Source organism: Antennarius striatus, chromosome 15 (genome assembly GCF_040054535.1).
Source record: "Antennarius striatus isolate MH-2024 chromosome 15, ASM4005453v1, whole genome shotgun sequence".
Lineage (NCBI taxonomy): Eukaryota > Metazoa > Chordata > Actinopteri > Lophiiformes > Antennariidae > Antennarius > Antennarius striatus.
In genome coordinates, this window is record NC_090790.1 from 17,037,587 (window position 1) to 17,054,195 (window position 16,609).

The 16,609-nt window shown below is 42.9% G+C and overlaps 1 protein-coding gene across 2 annotated transcripts in view; it reads right to left on the reverse strand.

The window, feature by feature from the left end:
• Positions 1-15,760, reverse strand: part of col5a1 (procollagen, type V, alpha 1) — a 60,463-nt gene extending 44,703 nt beyond the window's left edge. For both annotated transcript variants that reach the window (XM_068334455.1, XM_068334454.1), the window contains exons 1-2: positions 15,358-15,760; positions 1,783-1,950 (exon numbers count right to left, since the gene is read on the reverse strand). In XM_068334455.1, coding sequence (XP_068190556.1) covers positions 1,783-1,950; positions 15,358-15,457 — 268 coding nt within the window. In that variant the 5' untranslated portion in view covers positions 15,458-15,760. The remainder of the gene's footprint in view (positions 1-1,782; positions 1,951-15,357) is intronic.
• Positions 15,761-16,609: the final 849 nt, after the last annotated feature.

Consider the following 16,609-nt stretch of genomic DNA (forward strand, 5'->3'; position numbering starts at 1 on the left):
TCGTTGGGTTTGAAATGAATCATCCCTTCCACATGTTTGCTTAATGATTCCATGTCTGTACTTGCTTTTTTTTTTTTTTTTCCAACACATCACGACAGACTGTCTGTGGCGTTGGGGTCAAGGGCTTTTTTTTTTTTTTTTTCCTCGATCGGCGCCGTGGGGTTTTTGCCGTTTGTCTTGAAAACAGCAGCAAATTTTAATGTCTTGTCGTCCTGCTGCAGACTGGTACCGATACAGATAGACTGCATCTGAACGTGGATGCGATGGAGAGACCACATCACAGACGGAACTAAAGTCGTTTGACCCGCAGACAGCTGGTCGCTCTGTTTGCACCTAAAGACTGAGCACCGCCGGCTAAGAACTCCTCCAATCCAGTTTGTTTTATGTGGACTGTTATTTCGGCTGATCTGGAGCAGCACGTGTGTAATTATAGCATGTGTCTCCAAACAGAGACTCACATAGGCTTTGCTGTCATAGAGCTTCAAAGAGTACAGCATTTATTTGATTGGAGAGCGTGATACGGCATGCTGGCCAACGGAGCTTCGTGGATCTACTTTAAGCCCCGCAGAAGAACCGTGACATGGATCAAAGTTCCACCGACGCCGATGCAACAGCTCCACGAGACCGTGAACGTGGGCTGTCATCCAATCTAACTTTTTTTTTTGTGGGAAGCTCCTCTGTTTTCCTGTATCTGCTTTTCTGCATTGCTTTTCATGCCTCTATGCGGCACGAAAACTAATCAGTTCGAAAAGCGGTTGCTTCAGTAACAGAACTGATTATCTGCAATGTAAAAAAATAAAAAATATATCTATATATATATCTGCAGAGAAGGGAGAAAATTTAAGCGGAACACAAAGAGAGAAAGCTCTGAGCTGCAGCGGTAGTCTAGGAGGAATAATAGAGGGAAAAATTATGATGCTTAAGGGAAAATAAAGAGGAAGAAGGAGGGAGGAAAGTGAGGAAAGATTACCAGAGAGGGATAGGAGGGGAAAGTAGTTCTGCAGCGCACCATAGTGCAGTAACCCAAAGCCACGTCAGCACAATAGAACAAGGAGAAAGTCAAACCCAAGACTTCCCTCCCTCCGACCATCCCTCCCCCTAGTTTCTCTGCTTTTCCATCCCCCAGCTCCTCCCACGACATTAAATATTACAGAGCTGGATTCATGCATCTGCTGTTGGTTTTTATAAGCATGCATTATCTATATTTATCCCTAGATTGTATTTCAAATTTCATGTTTTCGGCAGCAGGACTGACCCACTTATCAAACATATCCAGATGTGCTTGAAATCTCTCGTTTCTTTAGCAAGGGAAAAAAAAAAACTTCTCTGTAACAATCTGTGCATGCAGGAGAAGTGTTAGCGAGGGGTAAATGTGCTTAAATGGAGGGTAAGCAGACACAGCAGGCATATCCTACCCGAGATCTCATAAAGCAGAGATGGAGTCGACATACATAATGAAGTTACAGGAGCCAATAAAGGCACAACCTTGGGGGGGAATGAAAGGAACGGGCCAGGTGGGAGCAAATACAAATTGCTTCCCAGCTCCGTTTGAATGTTGTAATCCCATTTTACTATGATGTGGGGTTAAAGGTCAGTAAGTTGACCAGATGGCAAGGAGACTATATCACAGAGGCAGCTTCTAATATAAGTTAAAGGTCTTGAAAGAAGGAACCGCAACATCTGCAGTGGATTACGGAAAAAATGAGCATGTTTGCTCCGTGAGATGAAACGGATCGAAGTGAGATATGTCTTTATAGGTAAACCGTTTCGACGGATGCTCACCTGGATACAGTTGTTTGGTCGGGGCGCTGAGCTGGGCGTCTTTGGTTACTCTGTAAGCCACATCGGGTCCTTGTGTTGATCTCCTATGTGAGCAGAATCCCGTTGTTCTTGTAACACCCTCAGGTAAACTGCGAAAATCTAAAATCTTCAAGAGGTCTGCTGGTTCCACTGCAGAGGAGAGAAGAAACATAAGGAAAGACGTTAGATCGTATTTCAAAAATAGCTTTAAATTGTCATATATTTCTAAACCACGATGCTAAACATATAGTCCATACATTACGTTTTCATAAAAAGAATATAAACCTTTAAAAAGCCAAAAGCGTCACCATATACATATATATTTAACCAATGCCTGTACATTCTGTCTTTGCTGACTCAGACGTTGTAGTTACTCTGCAGGGGACTTCGGTTTTGTGGTTTTCTGTCATACATTTAAGTGCAAAATAAAGATGTACCCATTTATAGACGACCATTGTGGCTTAGATCCACAATGAATCCCATCCTTCCATTCATTTCTAAACCTACCGCTACCTCCTTTTGGCCACAGCCATGCAATTAGCACACTTTCAGACTGCTCGCCCTGGCTGTAACCGGACCGCCGTAGACACACACTGGGTCAGAACAATGCGACATGGGGTTTGACCCTGCACCGCAACCAGCAATGCCAAAACCACCCAGGAAAAACAGTTGTTCCTACAAGCTGGATGCACACACACACACACACACATCCAGCTGCATAAAAGACGTTAGCATTTAGCCCAGCAAAGGACATTGGGTCATGTCCGCAGGGACCTTACGCTTACATTAGGACAGGGGCTGTCAGGGTATTTTAGAGGAGGACAAACATGAAAGCGAGGACAACAGAAGGATTTTATGACCACGGGAGTTTAAGAAATAAAGACAAAAGCTGTGGTATTCTGCTGGAGGCATTTTTGTGTTGTCATGTGAATGTGGAATGTCAAAGGCGACCCACACACAGGTAAAGACATCCAAATGTCAGGCTAGAAAGACCACACACACACACACACACACACACACACACACACAAGAAAAAAAGCATTCACTGAAATCCTGAGAGAAAGGGACGCTGGGAAAGCAGGAAAAGGGAACGGGCAGAGGGAAAGTGTTTGTACATTCTGCGTTTCCCTGCGACAACCTCCAGCTGAATGTCATTAAGCATGACTCACACACAGCGGAGATCAATCAGAAAAAAAATAATAACATGACATTCTTAAACAGAGGTCTCCATTTAGGAGCACTTTGGCTGCACGCGTTGATCTGCAGCTGCACAAAAAGACCCCGAACTAAAAAGAAGTTCTTAAAACGCGCCAACGTCAGTCGCAGCTTATTCAGATTACTCCACAAATCAAGCATTAAAAGAGCAACTTGTTCCTGATTAAAGTCACAAATGTTCACATAATGGCAGACTGGAACAAGTCTGAGCCATTTAAAGGAGATATGATGGGATGGTACTCAAGTACATTTTGATGTGTGGTGATTTCCCAATCAGGATGTTTCCATCTTTTTATCTCTATCCAAAGAACCGCCTGCTCTTCCTGTGTTGGAGGAAGCCCATTAACCAATCCCAGTCTCTGTAACTGAAGTAGCATTGCTTTAGGGGGGATAATTAAGTAGAGGCAAATAGAATAACAAATAATTTGTTAAATCTAAGTATCATACCCGGGGCTGGCATCCCAGAAAAATCTTGGAGATCCTTACACCTCCAGATGGAACTGATAAGAAAGATAATGAACCAAAAACAAAAAAAGAAAAAGTCTGATTGTCATCAACTCATAATGAAGAGACAGAACGTGTTTCTGCAGCCAGGAGATATCCATCAATCACCTCCATGATGGAGGTTCGATTAATGAGCGCCTCACCGAACCACGGCCGTGTGATCGCCGGCCAAAGGGAGATGACTTTTATTGCAACCCAACCTCCAATCAAAAGCTGCGATTGTGCATCATCGCATTATTTGACTTTAAGTGGGAGACGTTGGAATGTGAACATATGGAATGCTTTATGAGTTTGTTGGCTTCAGGAACTACAACTACAACAACAAAAAGGTTGACTTAAAGTTTCAGCGTGGAATCGAATGAAACTCCATCAAAGGGCTGTTGCTCTGAATCTGATACGAGATGTAAAACTGTGTCCAAATTACTCTGACATTAAATGCCGGGAAGTGCAAAACCAATCGGAAAGTATGGAAGCATGACCCTGAAAACAAACTTTGCAGCACATAAATGTCAAGTTGATCCCCAACCGTCACTCATCGAGAGGCGGGGTCACCACATGACAACACATCTAATGACCTCATTGGATGTTTTTGTACCCAGAGGGAACCTACAACCACAACACCAACAACTCACCAACACCTTTACATGTTTCAGGTAAAACCCTTCATTTTTTTATGTAAACTTGTGGAAAAAATCCTTTTAATGTCATTTGTTTTTAAAGAACGGTGGTCGAGCTACGCTGAGAGCTTCTCAGAAAGCCACAAAGGTAAATACAACAGCAACATCCTTTAACCTGCCAACATCCAGCAGCACACTGTCCCCCCCCTGAGCTAATCAATCGATCACCGGTGGCTGGAGTCCATACAAGGCATGGAAATAACACAACTGTCCTACGCTTCAACACGCCAACCGCTGTCTGAGCGTCCCTTTAAAGCAACCAGCCTCAGCCTCCGATCCATCGCCTTCCTCAACACGGATCCCTTCACTTCCTTACATGGAGACGTCCTGGGGTAAGTCCCTCTGTAAAGACTCAGCTGGACTTCTTATCGTCCTTCATGTGATCAATCAATACGATCGCTCTCAGTTCACCATCACTTTGTGTGCTCTGGTTTCTGACACAAGCAGCTAAACACAAATCAATGCCTCATAAGAAGTTTCCAATGACCCACGGCTGTTTGATTAGCTCAGAGATGACAGCAACAAGCAACAAAGTGATGCACGATTCAAAGCAACACCTTTAGGGCAGCGCCGGCCTCCTGTCTCCGCACATCGTAGAGAAATACAGCCGTCGCTATAGCAACAGCCAGCTCAGAGTCTGCAAGGAGCATCCAATCGTTGCTAACTGTATCACGACCCCCGCTGTGTGCTAATCCGCACCGACGCAAAGTAATCCCAGGAAGTTGAGTGACTTTTCGGGAAAAGGAAATCCTCATCAAGGACGCCTCCTTCCCGTAGACGTTAAACGCTCTTCCTTCCATCAATCAGTCGTCTATATAATGAACGCCGTCTAATTTCCATTTGCTTATTCCCTTTTTTTTTTTTCCTCCAGGGAAAGTTGTTTATTCACTCGAGATGGTAGATCCCCTGATGGATGTAAAGGAGCATGAAGGGCTTCTGCAGGGTCGCCTGGAGGTCAGCCAGGTGGAGAGGGCCAATTAGCAGCTTACAAGGGAAGAAGAGGGCGGTGAAAGGTTAGCATAATATATCTCCGCTGCTGCACCAGCTCCGTAATAGACCTATCTCCAAAAAAACAACAACTGTCTCACCCAATAAAGCGAAGACTCGTCTGAATCAAACGTCGGCGAAGGCAGCCGGACAAACACAATCAGCTCTGTTTACCTCCCCGCTTCACGTCACACGCCTCCATTCACGGATTCCCGTCGACGACGGAGGTCGACCTTCCAGAGGAAGCTGCCGACCACATCCTAAACCTCCAGGTTGGGTCTCAGTCCCACCTTGTTAAGACTGAGTTGTTGACCCACTTAGCATGGCAGATCCCTCGGGGGACCAACACCTCTGGCACTGAATGTTAAAAATGAGTTTCCCTCTGACCACAGCCGCTCACATCCAAGCGGCGGCTTCTCCAAACATACACACAAGCTGTTTATTTGACAAGGTCATGTGTACATTTTGCTCTTTGCCAATGCGCCCTCCTTACTTCTGCTGCTTTCGTTTAAAGGAACGCAACAAGCCAAAGCTGCAAGTCCAGTCTGCAAGGCCCTACTTTATTAGCTTTTTCATGCAGAAATAAAAACTTCTCTTTGCTTCTGATGTTATCCACACTTACGTGCCTCCGTCGACACACAGGGGCAAACAGCATCCGATGTACAAAACAAAGACATTAAGGTTTTGTATTAATTCACAAGTTTGTGTCACAAATGTTTCTGTGACTCCAGCGTATAGACGGATGGTGTGTAATGTATTTTCGAGCCATGTGCGCCGTGCAAACTAAACAACTTAATGAGCAAATTCTGGCTCACGAGGGTGACGTGCTGAACGAGTTAGCGGTTAGCTTTCCTTTCAGCCTTTTATGGGATTGTTTGTCAGACACGGGGGCCGCATGAAGTCGCAGCGAAGTTGAGGATAATGAATTCATAAAAGTGTCTTTTATGTGTGTATTTTTTAGAAATTCGTGGGTTGAAGTCGCTTCATTTAAAACAGCTGTTTGATAGAAAAACTCCCTGTTTTCCTTTCTTTCTACCTTTTTTCTTTCTGAAGCAGTAGCTTCAGCGCCACATTCATAATCCTGCATGGCCCAGCGCCAGGACTGTGGTGGATCCCATTCCCCCTGACCTATCCATCTCTTCTGGATTTCCACCAATGCACACACACACACACACGTACACACACACTAACAGACACACAAACATTCTGCAGAAACACTCAGTGACTCCAGACGACACCATTCCGTCTGACAGGAGGGCTGCTGGACCAGTGAATTAGGACTTTTTCATGGAGAGGGGGAGATTAACATTCTTCCCTCTTTCCCTGCCCCCCATCCTCCTCCTCCTCCTCCAGCCCTTCCTGAAGTGAGGCCTGACTCTCCAGGCACATGCTTGACCTGGTGCTGAGGACATGGAGTAATTAGCAGCCATAAAGAGGACCCTGCCCCTCTTGGAAACTGAAAACAAGAATGCCCAATGACGAACCCCCCCCCCCCCCCCCCGCCGCCCCCCTCCTCGTGTGCATCACAGACAGGGAGGGCGTACGAGTGTTGTTTTTTTTAATTTTAATTTGACCTGATTTTGTTATAAAACCTTACATGAGGTTGCAGTGTTGTGACGGTGGCGCCTCCGTCAATAAAGAAGGTTGTTTTTTAAGGCGGAATAACTTTTAAAGGATGGAGAAAAACAATATTCAGTGCAATCAAGCGGTTTGCGGAAAAGTGAAGCTACCTAATGCTCACAAATTTACCCCAAATTTGCCAAATGTGGCCTCATTGGCCGCCTTCTTTAACCAGGGAGTTTAAATCAATCCTCATCAATCCGATCTCTTTCATATATTGCATTTTCAGTGAGAAATGGTGCTATTTAACAAATAAATACTACAGATGTCACCTGAAGAGGAACTTCCTAACCTGGACTTGTTACTTCAAATGACTGGCTAGATTGGGCACATTGCACACATGCATGGGCATCCTCTGAGAGACACAAGTAAAAACTGACACCAACACAAACACGAATGAACAATCGCTGCTTCACTGGAGGCCGTGAAAGTTCCACATCTCTAGTGAAATATTAGCAGCATCCACGAGCAACAAGCTCTAGAGACACACAGTTGGATGATGTGACCAAAAATTTGTCTTAATAAATATTATTTCAATGATTATTTATGTTCAAAATGAGAATAAATGAATTTTTTTTTTAAATATTTATGTATAAATTGAGGAGATACTGTAAGATTTCATTATGCAACCTTGCAAAGAATAAACATTAAATTTCTTTCAAATGAATTAATAAACAATAAAACACACTCACCCTTGCTTTAATATACTAGATTGGCCTTTGCAGTTACATTCAGATTTAGTTTGTTGTGATAAGTTTATAATAAAAAATTTAATTATACTGCACTTTTTTGAAGAAGGTTACGACTTCATAAAGACGGCAAACAAAGAAAAACAGCACACAATGACACAATGTAATAAACCTGAACGGCAAGAATAGAATAATAAAAGTGGTTTATATCTAAGAACTCATTAAGACTTCCAATGGTGCACTTCAACAAGGATGCTAATGATTTAGCATTGGTGATCGCAATCATTCTGTTCATATAGAGGACAGTGTTTACACCACCAGCTGCTAGCAGCATCCTCTAACTGACCTCACACGCCGCTATCAGATTCAGTAACTTCACTTTATCGGCAGGCTTTAATCCAGACTGACTCAGACTGTCCATGAACGCAACAGCGGGGAGGAAGAGGAAGAAGAGGAAATGAGAGGAGTGAGATCAGGGTTTGTGTACCTAAAGTCCTCTTTCCCCCCGGTCACGGTCATGTCATTCAGACGCTCATTATGAGATGTTCAAAAGATTAACTCCGAGCTGTAATCTAAGGGAAGCTGCAGGCGAGATGAAGAAAAAGGCTGACAGAAGTACAGACATACTCAGACAACATCTATCGCCTCTTGAACCACAGGCCAGATCAGACCAGAGCTTCTCCTCGGCGCTGATTCTTATTGCTTTAACAGGGGGAATACCAAATGGTTTACTTCACTGTCTCCATGCTGCAGAGCACATCAGCGGCGATAAATCACCGTCTGCTGCTCACCACAGACTGAGATGGAAAAACATCGTCAGGAGTCGACTCTGAAAACTCATTTTACAGCAAGAAGTTAAAACTCACATGTGCGATAACTGTCTGCACCCCCCTCTAGTATTGTTGTTGAAGGTTACAAGTCTTTATTCTTGTATTTTCTAACCTCTGGTCTTCATTCTCAATTCTAAAAGAGACTCCAGATGAACCGACATTATCGACCCATTTTGGTTCACTTGGCCACGCAGAGAAACGTGATTCCAGAGGCAACTTGAAAAGACAACAAAATGAACCTGAAGCAAATAAATCCTGGAAAATAATGATTTTTTTTTTAATGTTCAATAAAGGCAACCCAGCAAGTCGAGGCCTGTCCAACAATTCAGTCAGTGGCTTGTTCACTGATGAAACTGGGAGCCCTCCAAAATATGAAATGTTTCCTCATAAAGAGTTTCATCATCATCATCATTAGTGATCCATAAACATTATATGGATTCCACAGCAGCGGCAAGAGAGGATAATCAAACAATACAAAACATTTACAATTTTATGAGCACAAAAACTCTATTAAATCTTTAAACTGCATCTTTACTGAGGCTCCAGTGTTCAGGTGGAGGCGTATAGTTTACACAACTAGATTTACAGTTAGTAACTAACACAACAAACATGAAGATAAACACAACAAAACTGCAAAAGTAGTTCATGAAAAAAAGTCCCCATCGACTTCCATCATCCGAGGCTGGGGAGTAAGTGGATTCATTTTTACTGGAAAACTTCCCACCACTACTGGAAAACATGTGTTTTTTAAATAAAAATTAAAGATATGTTCCCTTAAGTTTCCAATAGAGCCAAAAGAAGCCACATCATGTTTTACAAGAACTTGAGAAGCATCACCTTCACTGATGTAACTCAATAAAATAAGATCGACATTGTAAAATGTTTTTCTTTTAAATACAGTTTTGATAAATTTTAGGTTTGGCACTGCACGAGGAATCAATGTCTAAAGAGGAAATGAAAGCAAATATCCGGGTCACCGATCGTTATTCTTCCCAGAGCGACAGCACACACTCCTAAGACTGCAGTCTGCAGAAAGGAAAGCTCAACGACTGAGTCATAGTGCCGCATTGTCACCAGGGTCGAACTCACAACCATGTGGGTGAGCAGAAGTTACTGTGAGAAACTTCACGACTGACATGAGGCTATTACTGCCTGGCATCAGCAGTGAACAGTCAAAACCAGCTTCCAACTGGCCCCAGGTTGAATGAGATGCTTTTGAGAAAAGACAAGACAAAAACTCGCCCTTTAAATCTGCTTCCTTCTCTGCTCCGGAGTTAACTTTTTGCAGCCCCCGCCCTCCTGCAAACAAGTAGCAGCACAGAGAGCAGAGGCTAGGAGGCGAAAACCACTTTTTTGGCCTGCAGTTCCACTAATTTTTGTTCTTCTTTTTCAGAGAGCACATCCTTCTAATCCTTTTTCTTCACTGGTAGTTCCAAATGTTGCTTTGCGGTAGGAAATGGGAGTCTTTGACATGCGAGCCGAAAGAAAGAAATGTACGAAATCTTTTATCATTATCAACAGACGTTTTATTCTCGCATTGAAATTGTTTTAACAACCATCGAATAACACTTGACATCAGGTTTTTAAAGTATCCATCCATTCATCCATCCATCTGTCCATTACTGTCTGCCCATTGTGGCCCTAGTCACAGAGGTTAGATAAGGTGGACCAGAATTCCAGGTTTTGATTTCTTTCGATGGGATGTAGCACTGATTCTTCTCCAAACCCCCATCAGATGTCTAAACTCCCACCCTATTTCATTACATTTGTGACTAAATAAATTCTCTCTTCAAATCACTAAAACATAAATATGAATTTGAGATTAATCTTTGCTCCAACACAGTTTTTTGCTGTTTGATCTGTCCTTGCAACAAAACCGACTAGTGAGAAAGCAGAAACTCACTTTACTTACTTCACAACCACCCCTCCATTTTATCTCTTACTAATTTCACGACCTGATGGGATGAACAATAATATCACTTTTGGACGACATTGAAGCCTCTGGAGTTACCAGAAACTTTTGTATTTTCATTACTAGGAAAGAAAAAGCTTAGACTCTGTTTCTCCTTCTCAGGCTGTGGCTAAGCGCGGGCCAAGAAAGGGGGAATGGGTTCGGAAAGGATGAGTCATACATTGCTTTCCATGCTCAATGATTATAATACCCTATTACAGAGAAAAGCACTGTTTCCCAGCTCAAGTGAATACTGGGATTGTGAGCCTGGACGACACCGTCTTTTTGCTCAGCTACGAGGCATTCTGGTGGAAATGAAATGCAGGAGTGGACGTTGCATCATGAGCACATCCAACTTTTACATCGCTGATGTGCTTATGATGACATTTCAGACACCACCAGCTCGATTTTTGTTCCATTATTGTCCGCCATAGAGCAGCACATACTGTCCTTCTCAGATATCATTTGTACCAAAATGATCTTCTGCAGAAACTAGTTTTTGGTCACAATACTTTTAGAGGAAACCATTTGTATCTGCCTTCAAATCAAGCTTTAGTCTGAAGACCATGGAGCAGCAATTATTTGCCCCTTGATTAGTCTGGAAAGGAATAAGCAGCACACTGTCTAGAATAGGGGCAAATAATGCACTACTTGTGTTGTGCAAAAGGATCTAAATTGTGACACAGGGTCAAAGACTTTGCCTGCAAATTTTTTCGGATCTCTCATGTTGTTATCAGACCTTGAACCTGATGAGTGCTTCCCACAAAGCCTGCATTTACAGGATAAAGTGGCATATTTGATTGCAGGGTCACTGCTTCTCTCCACAGTCCAGCTACCTCAGATTCCGGCCATCGCGTTGAGGTGATTGGCTCACACAAGAAGCCATTTTTCTCATCACCTTTTATCTGATTGAAATGGTCACAAACATGACAATTGGCACTTTAGAGGTAAAAGGCAACCCACGGAGAAACAATAGAAGTATGATATTCCCATGGGGATAAGCAATCCCGCTTTCGTTGGACTCTTACAGCCTCTTGGCTACTATGTAGCTCAGTGATGACGCTGAAGTACCATTTACGATCTACATCACTGAAGGATACGGACTTCTGTTCATCGGAAAACGTTCATTTCATACATATTTGGGTATGTTTTTTGGTAGTTTCGGAATTAAGACGAGATAACACCAAAAACAGTTGGGGGTTAGTGAGGCTAATCATTAAGTGAAAAAGTAAAAAGAAAACCTCCTGGCCTCAGATAGCATTTTTTCACTCTTTGTATTTAGTAGGCACATTATCTCAACCTCCTCCGACTGACTGGCGCCATATTTGTTACTTTTAGAACTTCACTGCCCTCTAGTGGTTGGATCAAAGTCATCGTAAACAATGCATGGAGGTAAAGTATGTAATGACAGAAAGACTGTTTCACGATGTTTCTATTTACTAACGTAGACAACTCATAAATATATCCTGGGACAAAATGAGTTTGTTAGAGTCCAACGGATCTCAATCTAATCAATCGATCCATTTTCTCATTTCAGTTCCACAGCATCAGGAAAAATGACTGTTAGCATCACAATTTCCTTTGGAAAAAAAACAGTAAATGAGAAACCGCTGTGGAACAGCTGTATCGGATATTTAGCTGTGTAATAAAGTCGCCTCACTTCAACATAAAGAACCTTTTAATAACCCGTGATCTGTCAGTGCAAACGTGGCTGACACACCAGCCACTCCGCTATCTTTACAAACTCAGCTATAAAGACTGCAGATGTTTTTCGATTAGGATTTTTCACTACAACCAGCACAGAACGGTGGACTTTTTTTTTTTTTTATGGTCCCCTGTTCCACCGCGAATGAGAAGAAAACATCTGGAAGACATTTTTCTGGCTTTTTGGAGGTCTTAGCAGACAGCACAATGGAACTTATCGACTCCAGATGTGAAGGCGCTCCGTGAAACAGCAACGGCCTTCTTCTGTTTATCAATTCCAAATGGTCATAAGGATACCACAAGAATCAATGCCTGATATATAACACAATTTTTAGATCTTGAGCATATTTTCTGATTCCTCCGCATTTCCGCAAGTCTTTTCAACATACTCAGAAATACTTATCGGTCATTGGTGGTTCTGGCCACAATCCATCCTTGTTTTCATTTGCTCAAGCTATTCAAAGAATGTTATTTCAGTATTTTTGATGACTTAAGTACTCTGCACAAGACGGCTCTACTTCTGCACGAATGTTTGTTATCGACATAGACCATCCAAAAAAAATTTGGGTTAATTAGAAATAACAAACCACAGCGAAAAAGATATTCTAAGATGTGTGAAAAGGGCCTATTGACTGAAGTAGAAGAGCAATTCAGCAGAAACCATTTGGGGGAGAAGTTATAAATTTGGTCTACAGGAGGTAAGATGATCATAAAACTACACAACAACTGAAGTTCTACACCAGGAGGCTAGCCAGGTATTTGGGAGTCCAAAGAAATTTCAGGTTATTTTCCAAAAAACCATTAAATGCTGACCTGAAACATATTACCACGCACTTGACCTCCAGGAGTCAGACGAGACTTTATGAAACAAGAACCTTTGGTGCTTCAACAGCAAGAATTCCTTTCTTCATGCAGTGAAACTGTAAACCCAAGTCCCAACCTTCACCCTCTCCCTTACCCACGCTGACCCTTCCTCTCATTCTTGACCTTTAGTCTTATAAGTCTATGGTTATTACCACTTTTCACATGAGTTTAAAGTGAGGTTTCCTTATTACCGCCTGGGCGAGATGACTTCCCCTAAGAAACATGGACGACCACTTCACCCTCTCTCTCCAATAAAGCTTGACTTACATCATTATGTTGAACCTCTCTGACCTCAAGTTGCTGTCAACTTCAAATAAATTGGTAGTGTGCCAAAAAAAGTTGTACACCCAGGGAATATGATTCGTTGTACGACTGAATTCTCTTGCATTTACATCTATATGAACTGTTTAATAAATACTAAGCTACATTGACTGCATATTTACCTTTTTGAGGTTCAGTACAACAAATCAACCTTAAACCTGTGTGTAAACCTGCGTAAATGACAAACCCGACAAAAAATCTCACTCCAGTTTGCGTTGTCCCAACAGAGCATCTTAAAGCTAACTCAACTCAGCAGCAGGAAATGATGTTCTTGTCTTTTTCCTGTCACTGTTCTTATAAACTTTGTTTCAAGCTGCAGCTTCTTTAATGAAAGCTACAAAACTACAGCAGCACAAACAATGTTAGCAAGTTAGCTGGTTAAAATCAAGGGACAGAGAGGAACCTGGTAGTTCCTGGAGGTGCTGGAGCCCAAGTCTTGCTGGCATAACTTAATTAAATCAATTTCAGTCTTGTGTTTTCAGCTTCTGCTGCCTCCAGATGGTGAAGAAGTGTTAAAGCTTTAAATATTTAAACGAAAAACTTATTTGCCTTTGAACATTTTTTCTTATGTTAAGCTAATTAGCAAAATTAATACCTTAATAAAAAATAAACCCTGGGAATGACTTCATAAAAGCCCCGTTAGACTCTGATCATGCAAATCTGGATCCTTCCACTCGAGCGCTAACACATGATTACTTTATCTGTCAGACATCATGAGGCAATGAAGTAACATCAGCTCCATAAACAGTTCTGCTCAATTGCCCAATCACAATCACACTATTTGTGGAAATCCAACATGCCAGTTTGATTTTACAGTTCACGTCATGTTATCAGTTATAACCGTTTCTGCATTCTGTGAACAGTACTAACACGTGTGACATCTCAGGTGGTGGCGGGTCTGGACGGGCCCCCCTGCTGGCTTTCAAGACAGAAACACCCATGTCCACCTCACAGCTAGGAGGTCATCCGATCATATGATGAAGATGGAGCTTTAAAGCCTGGCTGCAAATGTTTGAGGCTCACAAGAAATTATTAATTTAATCTGACGGTTCCCTGAACCCAAAGTAGCAAACAGACTGGTTGATGAACACAAGCCTTGCATGTAGCTGGCATGTCGCTAACGCGGCCTCCTTCAGCTTGTGTCCAGTGTCACATTTCAGGGGTAGTACCAGCACCCTTGAGGATAATTTACACCACTCTATTTTCCCTCTGTTGATATTATTAAGAGCTGTGGAAAAACGATTCAGTGACATTCTCCATAACCTCTAACAACCCAGTAAAACCGAAGAGCTCTTCTGTCATCAGAAATGACTCAGATCTGGACCTGGATCTTTACACATTGGTCTGCATTGTGTTGAGTTAACAACCGCTGTTTATAGGCAACATGAAAATAAACAAGGGTCAGCCATCTTTTTATAAGTTCCAGTTTGTCAGCATCAAATTTTTACACAATGGACTGAGCTTTAAAAGCAAATCTGGCACATTCGGCACAATCTTGAACGCTTTCTGACCGTCCACATAGATGAAGCCACCTGTTCACCTCGGCAGCCCCCGTGTCAGAGCCTCGCGGCGGACCACCAACCGTGCCAGGCGGCCTTAAGGTACTAATAATACATGCAGGCCAGCCCCCCCGGGGCCCACCACCACCACATTAGACCCAAAGAACGTCGCAGTGCTGCAAAACAAAAATGATGTAAATGGATTTGGGTGACATCCTTAACTTTTCCTTTCATATTTTAGAACTTGCATGACTTTTAGTATAAAAGAACGATGCAGAGCTGGAGCCTCAGGAAGGGGCCCCCTGTTGCATCCTGATGTTGGAGCCCTCAGGACGGCTCCACCCTGCCACTTGAGGCTGCGGCCCCTCCCTCTTATTAAAAATCATATTCATCCCTCTGTAAAGACAAGGGTAAGAGAGGAGGGGGGGAAAGGTGCAAAGGCCTTTTGAACTCCACCAAAGTGTGTAAAAAAAAAAAAAAAAAGTCTGCATGAGTGTAAAACATATGAAGACTTTTTATGTACCCTAGAAATAAAGTTTTTACATCTGGATTGTTTTATAAAACTCAAGCTGAATTTAAAACTTTTATTCTAAGGAGGGGGGGAGGGGGAAAGTGACAGGGATGAGTTGAAGCGCACCCAAGAACAGCTCCGAACCGGATCTGGATCTCCAGCCCCATCCCTCAGCTGCATCTTACCTGAACTTGCTTGCGATGTGACAAAAAGCAGGATCACCGCTAAAGTGATTTGGGCGTCTTTTATCCTCCGTTTAACTTTCCATCTTATATGGGTATCCATGACCGCCAGAGAGGTCCACGGCAAGTGGATTCACTTTTCAACCTGGAGAAAACTAATTAGACTCGCAACAACTCCTGGTCAGGACTCTACTAAAAGCCAAAAGTCCCAGAGAAAGAGAAAAAAGGGGGAGGGGGGGTGTAGCGTTATTTCTCAAGCAGCCATAAGGGTTTGTTAGTGCGCGTTCCTCCAGCTACTAGACGGATGGACACCCGTCTCTCCCGCACAGCTCCTCTCCTCTCTGCTCTTCTGAACTGTCCTGCACGGCTGCGCCTCCGTTCAGAAGTGTTGCCCCCTCTCTCAGTCGTCACGTAAAGCCCCCTCCAAGTCCAACGGGGCAACACGCACACACACATACACACACACACACACACGCACTCCTTCCAGCGCTGTCACTCACTCCCCGGACAGGAGATTCGGGCAAATCAGAGGAGTCCGTGCGTAAGAGGCGGCCCCCGTTACCGGCCGTGGGAGGGAAGGGAGGAAAAAGTTGAGGGAAAGTTTCACGCCTCCGACTCCTGCTCTCCCTCTCTCCCTTTCTTCCACCCGTGATTTCCAGAGGGAGAAGGTGAGAAATTAAATAGTGGTGGAAGAAGACGCGACATTGCGCGCACGGCACCGGAATCACAACTAATCAAGCGGGAGACGCAGGAAATTTGAACCGGTAGCTGATTTATACTGGGGGGGAAAAATGAGAAAATTTTATGTTATACATCACAAAACTTTTAGTAATTTAAATGATTCATTTTAATTTTGTTGTTTAAAATAAGACATTAAAATGGAACTTTGTTACCTAGAAAATAGTTTTTATTCTAATGAGATGGCAGCTGTGGATTGGAACCAAGTACAAGAGATACCTGAGGTTGTACGTGTCCATTAATACTACACTACACTACTATACTAGTGTACTCTCTATAATAAAACACCCAAAACATTTAATTCATTCGTGTAATGGAGAATCATCTTCTGAAGCCCTTCACAACTCCATCCTGGAAACCTGCCCCTAGAATTTAGCATCAGGCTTGATCTTGATCCAGGTCACATGACCATTTAGGTTCACTGCACGGAAAGTTGTTTTAAGACCATGCACTATTATAAAATGTGTGGTGTGAACTCCTCATTAGATTGTACATGCACTCCCACGGTTGTATTTTA